General features: G+C 34.1%; 1 protein-coding gene across 5 annotated transcripts in view; it reads right to left on the bottom strand.

The window, feature by feature from the left end:
- The window catches only part of LOC116597710 (sodium channel protein type 2 subunit alpha), a 134,720-nt gene that overhangs the window by 30,583 nt on the left and 91,692 nt on the right, over window positions 1-12,445 (bottom strand). For all 5 annotated transcript variants that reach the window (XM_032355807.1, XM_032355806.1, XM_032355809.1 and 2 more), the window contains 2 exons: window positions 11,149-11,505; window positions 6,249-6,728 (listed from right to left, as the gene is read on the bottom strand). In XM_032355807.1, the coding sequence (XP_032211698.1) occupies window positions 6,249-6,728; window positions 11,149-11,505 (837 nt within the window). The remainder of the gene's footprint in view (window positions 1-6,248; window positions 6,729-11,148; window positions 11,506-12,445) is intronic.

Raw genomic sequence — 12,445 nt, 5'->3', positions numbered from 1 at the left:
GAGAGAAAACATAACTTGCCATTTTTTTCATAGGCACATCTGTTTCTCATTAAAAATTGTAATACATTTTTAAGGAAATATAATTATTTATAAGATTGTACATAATATTATAATTTAGAAAAGAGGTATATTTTACTCTGATTCAATAAGGGAATTGGGTTTAAAGAATGAAAACTTCAAATATAAAATAAATCAAATAGTTCGTATCCAAAGAGTTTGACCCACAAGAATGGCAGTCCTTTGTTCCACATGGATCCTATTTCAGATTTATATTTGAGGAGCTCTGGGTTATTTTCCATGAAAAATCTTAACACTAGAACAATGAAAGTTATAATCTCGCTTGCTTTGGGATAAACTAAGGGCAGAGTGGCACATTAATACCAGAAAGGGATTGTTGGTGTTAAGGTCTTGATAAGGAAGATGGCAAAACCAAATATGTGACAAAAAGTATCATTATCATTATACTACATTACCTAGAAACAACTTCTGTCTTTATAATGGATACATTACACAATTTTCAAACCATACATTGTATTTGAAGTATCCTTCTTGGTCCAGCAAAAGTAGCCCTTATATCACATTGGTCTACCCCTCAGCAGATAGATAGTGCCCCAAAGACACAAGTTTAGTTCATTTTGTTCCTACATGAAGGATATTAAGAGTCTTTTTCTTCCTTAATCACTATGATACTGGAAAACTGTCCCTTGAGTACCAAACATTTCCCAGGATAAAAGCATAATGGGTTCTTATTGAATCCTTCTTAAAAAAACATTCGCTCGGGACGCCTGGGTGGCTCAGTTGGTTAAGCGGCTGCCTTCTGCTCAGGTCATGATCCCAGCGTCCTGGGATCGAGTCCCACATCGGGCTCCTTGCTCGGCAGGGAGCCTGCTTCTCCCTCTGCCTCTAGCCTGCCACTCTGTCTGCCTGTGCTTGCGCTCTGTATCTCTCTCTCTCTCTATAACAAAAAAAAAAAAAAAAAAAATATTAAAAAAAAAAAAAAAATAACTCACATCTTTTTCCCTCCTCTACCACTTGTGTTGGAATTTAGTATACACTTTTATATACAGACAATGTTTCCTGAGGGAGGTTAAGAGACATATTCAAGGAAATCGAAAACTGTAATAATGTAAGAGTTAAGAATAAATGAGGTCAATTTAAACCAGTTTGGGCTCAGTTTGTGTTTCATAATATGTACTCCCAACTAAATCTCCTAAATAAACTGGTAGATAATACATCTGATAATCACTTTCTTGGTATACCTGTGTATACAAGAACTTGGAATATGGGATACTCAGAAAATAAGGAAATGAACCTTCCCTTTTTCCAAGATACTGGGGGAAAAAAGCTATTATCTTAAGGAGTCAAAACCCACACTTTTCTGAAGAATTAATACATTCTAGGAAAAAAAACTTCTCTCTAGTCCCTCTGTATATGTATATCTGTGTTTCATTGTGAATAATTATATATCTTAGGTCTCATTTGATGTCATTCTTCCAATATACAAGGCATCATCATTCAAAAGTCTTAGAGTGCCAGAGACTGAATATTTTGCCCCAAAGTATAAAAGAATACTATGAAAATGACATAATCATTGCTCCTTTCCAGAGAGCCAAATATGCTTATATTAGGGTTGTTCTATAGTTTTTAATGGTAGAAGAGGAAACTGCACCTAAGAGAAAAGTATTTAATTAACATTTCCTTTTTTTTTTTTTTTTTTTTTTACTAGCTTTATCCTGGAACTCTCCTTTGGATATACTGGTGATTCCTCAAACATAACATATACCCAAATAATCATATATTCAGATATTCAAAGAATATATTCTTCATATGTCTGTCTCTAGACCTTTTGTCATAATTAGTCTGGGCTTACAATAAGCCATATCTATTTTTAAAATAAGCTTTTAACTTTAGAACAGTTTTTGGCTTTCAGAATTATTCTAAAAGTAGTTCAAAGATTTCTTGAATGCCCTAAACTCAGTTTCTCCTGTTTTAATTAACATTTCTTAAGAAAATAATTAAATCGCATTGAGTAATTTGGTTAACATATTTGAGTACAAAACTATGATTTCAACATTAGGAAAGGCAAAGGTCCAGCAAATGGACTCCAAACTGTGTGACCCTCATTGCCATGGTCGTGACAAGGGAGGTCCTTTCATTTAAAAACACTAAAGGAGCACACAAGGATTCTCTGTCTATATAGGAGTCTGTAAGGCACGATATATTTACATAACGTTCTTTGGGAGAAATTTCCCAGCAGGTCTGGATCAAACGAGGAAAAACAAAACCACAAAGGACAGAGGAACAACTGAGAAAAGAAGGTGGATTCCAGATCTATTTTCAGAATGAACATACTACCTAAAAGACCAAAATCTTATTTTTTTGGTGTACAAAAAGCATTTTTCCCCCTTTTCTTTCAGTCTTAGGAGTTTTAGGGGTAAATATCAACAGAATTTCCAAGGGAACCATATTCTAAATGTAAAATACTTTTGGTCAATTGCTGAAAAAAGCAATGCCATTTTCTCTGTAATGAAGCTGACAAAAATTATACCCATGCTGCTAGCAGCCAAAATGTAAACTTTCCAATTCATTTACATTATTACTACATTAAAATACCCTTTAGGCAGTTTGCACATGAATAAGGAATTGCTTTGGTTTGCATATTGCCCTTCAGAAAAACTTAATATGACACTGAACAAAAATTACCAACAAAGTACACCCATTGGGGCTATATTAAAAAAGAAAAAGAAAAACAAAACAAAACAAAAAAACAGGGCAGAGAAAGCTTTTCTGCAAGTTTTTAAAGAGCACCTACATTTCTCCTCTAAGCCCTTAGCATGTTCAAATCTCTATAGCATTAAATGGAAATTAAATAATCCATAATGGCATGCACTTTTATTTTTCAGTGAATATAATTTCTAGTAAAAATCTATGTAAGAAGATTAGCAACTGAATCATTGTTTTAAAAAGTTAGGGTTGCCAGACTTGCCTGACCATGCTTTATATGACTCAGCATAAGAGCGGCTGTGCATATTTTTATTTTACTGCCAATGGATGGGCAAGGAATGTAGCTGAGTAACATGCAGGCCAGTCAAAATTCATTTAGAAACTGATTATATTTATATATGTACCACTTGCTTGGGTAACCTGGGTAAAAGTGGTGGCCCGAGCCTCTGGCTGGTTAAAAAACACCAGAGCTGCACTCTTGATGGCTCCAGCTTGATTTTACCCCTGTGAGAAGTAAGAACGGTAAGCAGTGAAGGTTACCATATTGTACTAGTAAATTTCACTTTGAAAAAAATCATTTAAGCATGGCTTCAACATTAAAACTCTAAAAAAGAAATCAATCATTCAAAATCACAAACTATGAAAGGAATTTCATTAAATATAGTCAAATAATGTTGAGTTAAAGCATACATGAGTGCAACATGATAAATTCTAGGAACTTACAGAAAGTATCAAAGAATCACACAACTTTGTCAAAGACATAGAGGATTTAGTTCAAACACCCAAACAACCTCCAAGTCCACCTGGTTAGTCTGTTCTATAAAAAGGAAATTTTAGGCATTCTGAAATGTTTTAAGTGCCCTATTTTCTCCTTTAATTAAAAAAAATTTAGAAAAGAATATAAATAAGTTTTATACCATTTCTTACTATTCTACATGTGATATTTTACAGCACAACCCCATCCCACCAGTTAAAAAAATGAACAGACAAAAATAACTAGAAGACAGAACACTATAAACAGATATTTCAGGTAGGAATATTTGGAATTCTTGGATAATTCTCTCAAATCTCTTTTGTTTTCTAGTATAGAGCTACTAGGTAAGATACAATATGATTAAAACTTGCACATTTCTCTTTCTAGACTAGTGCCCTAATCTCTTATTGGTTTATGAGTTTATATTAGGAAGTTTGATATAAAGACATACTTGAAAATTTCTGCAAATAATAAATTTTAACAACCAGGTAACAATCTCTATGGTGGGAATGAATCGAAAGGACTCCACAGCCAAAGCAATAAAATAATTCTATTTCCAACAGGCAGCTCAGTTCTCTGCCTCCAATTCCAAAGTAACGACTTCACATATATTGTTTTGTCGTACTTAACTGAAACAGAAAACAATTAAAAAACTTAATGATAACAGAAAGAGAGAGTCTGGACTTTCCTACTATAAGCCCCACCTGACTGGACATTCAAAACATAATGGTTTGAGGTGAGGTAAATATATACGCAATTTTGGAGAAGCCTAAGGCTTTAAAGTTTCTAAAAATTAAAAAGACTGGATGTCAAGTTAACTACACCTCGAAAGATACTCAAACTAAGTCAAAAGTTTAAACTAACTGAGGGCTTTAACATTGATTCTTCATAATTTATTCTTAGTTTATATGAAATACTCTAAAATTAAATTAAATTAATTAAACATACAACAATAGAAAAATTGAAAGAAAATTGACTTTGCTTTTGGTAAAGGAAATATTTACTATTTGGTATAATATCAAGATAATGAGGAGGGGAATATATAATAAAATTTAATGACCCAATTCTCTTTTCTAAAGGCTGGCTTCAATTTCTCGTAATATACAGTAGGAACAATTAGGACCCATCCTCTCCTTCAGCAGAGCCCAACAAACTATGCTTATCCAAAATTCTGCTTAACCATATATTAAGATATTATTAAATTTAAAAATAATGGCCTTATTAGTAAAGATTTGAGTTCAACTAGTTACAGCAATTCATTGCCTCAGGCTATAACATTTTATCATTTTCCCCTGGAATCACATCATTTATTTTGTGAAACTAGTAACTATGGCCTTGTTACTTACCTGTTAATTTTAGTACCTCTATTTAAACTTTCTCTGGGGCGCCTGAGTGGCTCAGTTGGTTAAGCAACTGCCTTTGGCTCAGGTCATGAGTGCAGGGTCCTGGGATAGGGTCCCATGTGGGCAGGCTCTCTGCTCAGCAGGGAGTCTGCTTCTCCCTCTCCCCCTGCTCATGTTCTCTCTCACTCACTCTCTTTCAAATAAATAAGTAAAACCTTAGAAAATAAATAAACTTTCTCTGGATTTCACATTTAACATCTACTTAATCACAGAATTAGCAATACTTACCTTAAAACAAGAAAGAATGAAAAATAGCATATTCATCAGTAATTTTAGGTTATTAACATGGGAATACTGACAAACAGCTAAGGTTTCCTTCATAGAAATATATTTTAGTTCATAATTTTATTAACTAATGTCCAATTTTTGTGTCTGTTACACTACTTAAATTTTATCCTTCATTGTTTCAAGCTCCCCAGTCATCTATCTTTCTTAGAATGAAAATAGTATTGGAGGACTTTCTCTTCCTGTCAATCAACTCAAATGATAAGAAAAGATGAATCTTTGTTTTTGGCTTTTATTTTTATTTGCTTATGCAAGCTTTAATCACTGGGAATTCTGTTTTCATTTTTGTAAAGTTAAACAATTAAACATTAAGGGTTTAAAATCTTTCTTCTCTTTATCCCCAGCTCTGTGCTTATTAACCTAGAGACAAACTAAAAGCATACTCTGGTACTCATACTTTTCTAGTAAATCAAAGAATGCTTTAAACTGCCAAGACTGGTACTGTAGTTGATAAACTCAGAATTTTATGTTCTCTAACATACCGTGACTTCTTGTGTGTGGAGACAGCATGCACTAGGCTCAGCAGAGTTAAACATTTTCAGCACGATTCATTACTACCTTCATTTCCTTAAAAAAAAATTACTTACTTCGGAAACATGAAACTATATGTAAATATCAAGCCAAGATCCCAATCATTTTCTGTGAATAAAAATTCCTGTGTAAACTATATAAGATCACATTTTAGGAAGTATTTCATAAAAGCCAAGTGAGACTTGGAACTGCCTTCTCACCAAGTATTTATCTAGTACATACGAAACCTACCATTGTGGGAGAATTACAAGAAAGTGAACAAACTGAAACATTTTTACAAATCTCAAATGATTTTCAAATAATTAGAGCAATTCACATTAATCTGAATATTAATATTATCAATAATCCAAGATGGCAAATATTTTAAAAAATGAGTCAGAATATCATTTGTCTGGCTTTATTTTAATCTGTTGTCAATTTATCTATCACCAATTTTGCCACAGAAAGTGTATCAATATCCTATTTTCTTATAGAGATAAAACATAACTTTAAAGTGGACTCCTAGTTTAAAGCATACATTACATCAAAATATCTTATTTAAAAATTCCTACCTCTTTGCTTTCCTCCATATCTGACTCGCTGCTAAATTCTTCAGTATTTAAATTTTCAAAGTCAGATTCTCCGACAGCAATTGGTACAGTCACAGTGAGGCTGGGATTGTTTATGAAGGACATGTAATCACTTTCATCCACAACATATTTTTCCACACTGCTGCCTATGCCACTGGTTGTTCCATTTCCATCTTTGAGATAATTGAGATCTTTGCCTATTTCTATAGTGGTATGGTTGGAAATACAGCTGTCTTTTTTGTTATTTAGATCTTCGAGTGGTTTAATTTCATCTAGGGCTTTCTGCTTTCTTACAAAGGCTTTCTGAATAAATTCACGTAGTTTTCTTTTAACATAATCAATTCCTTTCTGCATCCTTCCCACAGCAATCTGAAGATTGTTCATTTCATTATCATCATCAGTGGCAGCAAGGTTGTCAGAACTGAACGAACTCAAGAGCAAGGCCAGGAAGAGGTTCAGAACCTAAGCATGATAGGAAAATAGGTGATGAAAACATGGTATTGTTTCAGTTGCTCTTAAGTATAAGTTTTCCAAAATTGCTCTTATACCACGTTTTTTACTAATAGGTATTCCTTTTAGTTTGTGATAAACTATCCTGAAAAAAAGGTGAATGAAATAAATACCTGTCCAATATCAAGTGATACTATTAAGAGTATTACCTTTTTAGTCATTACAAAATTACCGAAACCACTACTATGTGAAACTTCTAAATTAAGTTCAGTTCCAAAAGAGAAATCTTAGTTATCTAGTTAACTGTAACAGTGAACAAAGAAAAAAAAGTTTTATTTGGGATGCTAAGTATTTTCCCATGTAAACTGGATTTTCCAGGACACTGATAATTTATCATAACTTTATTCCTAAAGTGATAATTCTAATACATTTAAACATGATTTTGTTTTCATGTATTTGTACCAATTTTTGCACTAGATAACTTACCAAATTAGAAAAAAATATACCTATTGCTAGATCAAAAGTCACAGTTTTTGGTTCAGAAAATCATGGCCACTAGATCTATACAATAGCTGGGCATACTATAAAAATGTTTTTTATACAATAATCATCATGTTAATATTGATTTAAAAGATTGTGGAATCAAGATATTGCCATGGACAAAAATCACTAATTAGTCTGTAACTTGAGTCTTCAAAAATAGGCCCCACTGGTAGGAGTGAGTGGAAAGATTAGTGACTATAAACCCACTTCATATGTACTCAAAAGATGTAATTTACTAATGAATCAGGTACTCATATGGGTACAAGATCAAGCTGTATAATTTTCTTCAGGATTTGATTGATAATTTTATGAGTTTGTGATTATTGAAGCATATAAAATAACAGAAGGATATAGTAGCAAAGTAAGCCAAAGACAAAATGTAAAAATAAATAGAGAAGAATCCTAGAAAAAACTTTAAGTAATACTCCAATGAAAAGAATGCTGCATTCTTGCAACATTCTTGTCTTTCCAATAAGCTAATAAGGCCTATAGCTCCTTTGTTTAACCAGTTACAAGTTAGTCTACCAATGGTAATAGGAAATGTAAAAGTGTGTAAGATCCACTATGGAATTCACATAATCTGTAAGTCTATTTTGACATTGAATACCATGGTTGCAGGTATTCATATGAAGGCCTACTCCTTCACCAATAAAATTATACTTTATTGTTATTTGCCTTTGAATTTGTTATTTGGATGAAAAATAGATGAAAGAAAAAAGTTAAATGCTACGTTTTGGTGTTTATCCATTATGAAAATGAATTTTGGTGGCATTATTTTCTAGATTTGATTTCTGAAGGTTTATTAATGAACCATCTTTGTCTATTAAGAAACTTTTCTTGATATGTATCCATCGACCCTGCCAGAGTGAGATCCAACTTCTATTTCCTCTTCAAAGCACAGAGGCGAGTACTCTATTTGTGACTGTGTTATTTACTGATCTAGCTGTATGGCTGCTGCCCTTTCTTGTTAGGATGAGTGTCCGCCAGTCTTTGGCCCCGCCTCTGTCCTGTCTGTGGACCCGTCATGGCAGTGATCACTGGCACTGCTTGGGGTGGAGCACCATAAGAAGTTTACGTGAGTTCAAAGGGGTTATGTCAGCTTGCCTTTGGGGGACCTTCCTTTCTTCAGTGAGTATGAAAGAGAAAAATTATAGGAGTTGTATGAAATTCATTCCATCTTGTTTAATCAAATGTAATTTGATTGCATGAAGTTCATTCCATCTTGTTTAATCAAATGTAATATGAACACATTTCCTTACTGGTGGTAAAAATGACATATTATCAATACTTTAGCTACTCTGAAATATATCCAGGATCGCATGAAAGGGGGAACGTTTTTAGCTGATAGTCAAAGAAGAAAGGAGAGCCTTTAATTTTCTCCTTAAAATACAGAGTTTCAATGTATGCATGTAGATGGGAATGATTATTTTACAGATATTTCTCTTCAATCATTTATAGCAATCCAAATTTTTAAAAAAGATTTTATCTATCTATCTATCTGTCTATCTATCTATCTATTTGAGAGAGAGAGAGTACACATGAGAAGGGGTATAGGCAGAAAGAGAGGGAGTAGCTGACTCCCCACTAAGCAGGGAGCCTGGCGTGGGGCCTGGGATCATGACCTCAGCTGAGGGCAGACACTTAACAGACTGAGCCACACAGATACCCCTACAGTAATCCAAATTCATATTAAATGCAGTCCATAGGTATAGATGCTTCTGAAATTCTCCTTTCAGTCTGAATCTTCTATACAATTACATGTCAGGTTTGTCTTATTTCTGTAAATTAATAGATTATATGGGATATGTTGAATTTCTTTCTCTTTAAATCCAGTGTCCATTTTCCAATTGCTCGTTGTTAGCTTTCTAATAAAAAGCTATCTGTAGCTCCAAACTGCCTACAAAAAAATCCAATTTTATTATGTATAAACGGTCTTTTCATAAATTAAACTCTACATAGTCTAACCCTACAGTTAACTTTCTACTACTCCTACTACGGATTCCCTGCTGCAGTTTGATCTGTTCATTCATTATTGTCATAAAGGATTCTGTTCTTTGCCTTTTCTTCTTTTCTTCCAATATATGCCAAATGCATATATGAAATCAAACCAAATCTATAATATAAGCCTATGACTTTTTGTTTCTATTCTATGTAAGCCCAGGACTCTCTCTTCCTGTTCTATGCAATCCTGTACTTCTCTGGAAAAAAAAATTGCATTAGGGATTGTGGTGACTATAAAATACATCTACAAATTATTTGTTACTCCTCCATTCAGAAGTTAAAGCCTAACTCCTTCTTCAGTGTGAGTTTTTCTTAGTGACTAGCACTGATGAATCCAATGTGGCAGAAGGGACAGTGTAGGACCTCAAGATTAGAACACCAGTCTTATCCTTGCCTTCTCTTGCATGTCATCTGCTCTGGGAGAAGCCAGCTGCATGTCCTGGAGACAGTCAACAGTCCTATGGAGAGGTCCACATGGAGACTAACTGAGGCCTTGTGCCAACCAGCAGGTAACTGGGACTTCCTGTCAAAAGCTATGAGAGGGATGCTTTTTGGAAGCTGATCTTCCAGGGGCTTTAGCCAACATCTTGACAATAACCTTATGACAGACCCCGAGCTGGAACCACCCAGCTAAGCTACTCCCAAATTTATGACCCACAGAAACTAGAGATAATAAATATTTGTTGTTTCTGGATTGCACAATGCTCATGTTTCTTGTTACTTCAAGAAGAGATCTGCATTATCTAAGCTAATATTGAGAAGGTGGAAATATGCAAATGAATAGAAATAAATGATAACCTCTTGCCTTTTTTCCTCTCCCTTTTTTCTTCCTTTGAGGGAACTGGAGATTACTTTTATGTGAAATGAAATTAAATGTATAAATTATGCACTTAAAAAATATGGTTATGTCAATCTTTGCTCTAGTTCACTAGATTGGCACTTAATCAAGCAACCCAGAATAATTCATATGTGAAGTACAAGAATCTGATCCCCATCACTGAGTCTACTGTCCTCTCTTCCCCATCCCCCTGGGTCTACTACTGCTTGGTCTGTGACAGTCTACTTTTCTTTCTGCCAAGCTAAATCTTACACCTTAATTAAAGATAATTTGGGTTCAACCCCCTTGACAAAGCCTGTCTAAAGCAATGTCTCCACTTTGTGAACTTGACATACAGCACTTTGTTTTTATATTTTTGACATGTATTAGATATTTCCATCTTTACTCCTGTTTGAGTATAAGTCATATCATGGTGTATATCTATCTTCTTATCACCTTTTCCATGCCTCCAGGACTCTGTAAAGATGTACTGGGAATGGTTCATTTGACACAGACATCATAATATGTGATTCTTGAGTCAGTGTTATTTGCTGATACTGTAGTTTCTAGGCACCAAATAATGCATGCCCTTTTAATGCATTTGAGGTGATCATTAATTTTTTTGAACTCCAATTTGAAGGACACCAAAATATGAAAACATCTTTAAGTGATACAATTGCTGATACTTTAAAAAAGTGAGTGATTATTCTTAGTACCACATCCATGCTTTAATACAAGAACTAAAAGATAAAAGCTGGAAATGGCTCTCTCCATGGAATAGTAAGAAGTATAAGTATGAACTCTGGTTCAAATGGTATTTTAACAGTTATGCTATATGGTATATATGTCAATCATGTACAACTGGAAAAAATAAAAATAAACAATGAACAAATATTTTTTAAAAAGTTAATGTAGGTCTCAATAGTCCAAACTTTACCTGGCTCCTGCAATAATGAATAATTGAGCATTGTTTTTAAAAAGCCAAAAACATAAAACATTCCTCAGTTGAACATACTTTTTAATGATTACATTTCTTTTACTAAAAATAAGGAAAATATTTTTACTACATACCACCAGGTTTCCAATCACCATGACCATCATGAAGACAGTAAGGCACATGGTTTGGCCAGCGACCTCCATACAGTCCCACATGGTTTCTATCCACTCTCCACACAGCACACGGAACACAATCAGGAAGGAGTGGAAGAAGTCATGCATGTGCCAGCGTGGAAGTTCACAATCATTGGAGATCTTGCAGACACATTCTTTGTAGCTCTTACCAAACAGCTGCATGCCGACCACGGCAAAAATGAAGACGATGATGGCCAACACCAAAGTGAGGTTACCCAGAGCCCCCACTGAGTTGCCGATGATCTTTATCAGCATATTCAGGGTGGGCCAGGATTTTGCCAATTTGAACACTCGGAGCTGGAAACAAAAGTGAGAAGGCTATTACTGCCCTGCCTTCTAAAGGATCTATAAATTTATTTACAAGGAAAATCTATGGCATAATTGTCTCAATTATAGGGTGATGGCTTATTTGCATGTCAAATTTTACCTAGCAAATGTATCAGTTATTTAATACCATGGGTATTTTTCATTCTAAAATAGTCTATTTTATAAGTAATACAAATATATTATACAGTTTTTATTGGCATTTTAATGATAAGATACACCAAAACTTCCAGAATCTTACATAAGTAAGATTTTACATAAGTAAAATCTTACATATGTAAGATTTTTTTGTTTTGTTTTCCATAGGGACCTGACATAGCTAAGATTAATGATGATTAATTGGCAGAGACTGTTTCACAGAAGTAGAGGCTGTCATTACTTGGGTATTAAGGAGGACACGTATTACATAGAGCACTGGGTGTGGTGCATAAACAGTGAATGCTGGAACACTGAAAAGAAATAAAATAAAATGGAAAAAAAAATCTCAAAGTGGATACATTTTTTTAGTGTACTTGAGACACATAAGTACAGATAAAATTAACACAAATTATGTAAGGTGCAAGAGAAAAAAAAGCAACTAAATTCCTTAAATCTTTAGATTGCTTTAATCTTGCTATATCATAAGTTTGCTGCAACAACAAACTTTTTATTTTAAAGGAGATTTATTATTCCATAGTCCACCTGTCCTTGTTTGCATTTCCACTTTCTGTGAACCATGGTCAACTGCGGTCTGGAAGCAAATGATGCGCCTTCCTCCTTCTTAATAGTGGCCTAACACTATGTCACAATGCCTACGGCGTGTACATCACTTCATCTCAACACATACGCATTTTATCATCTCAAGTCACCACTAGAAGAAGGGTGAGTATAATACAATAAGATATTTTGAGAAAGAGACCACATTCAGATAACT

The sequence above is a fragment of the Mustela erminea genome, chromosome 8 (genome assembly GCF_009829155.1).
Source record: "Mustela erminea isolate mMusErm1 chromosome 8, mMusErm1.Pri, whole genome shotgun sequence".
Taxonomy (NCBI): Eukaryota; Metazoa; Chordata; class Mammalia; order Carnivora; family Mustelidae; genus Mustela; species Mustela erminea.
This window is presented reverse-complemented; position numbering and strand designations above follow the sequence as displayed.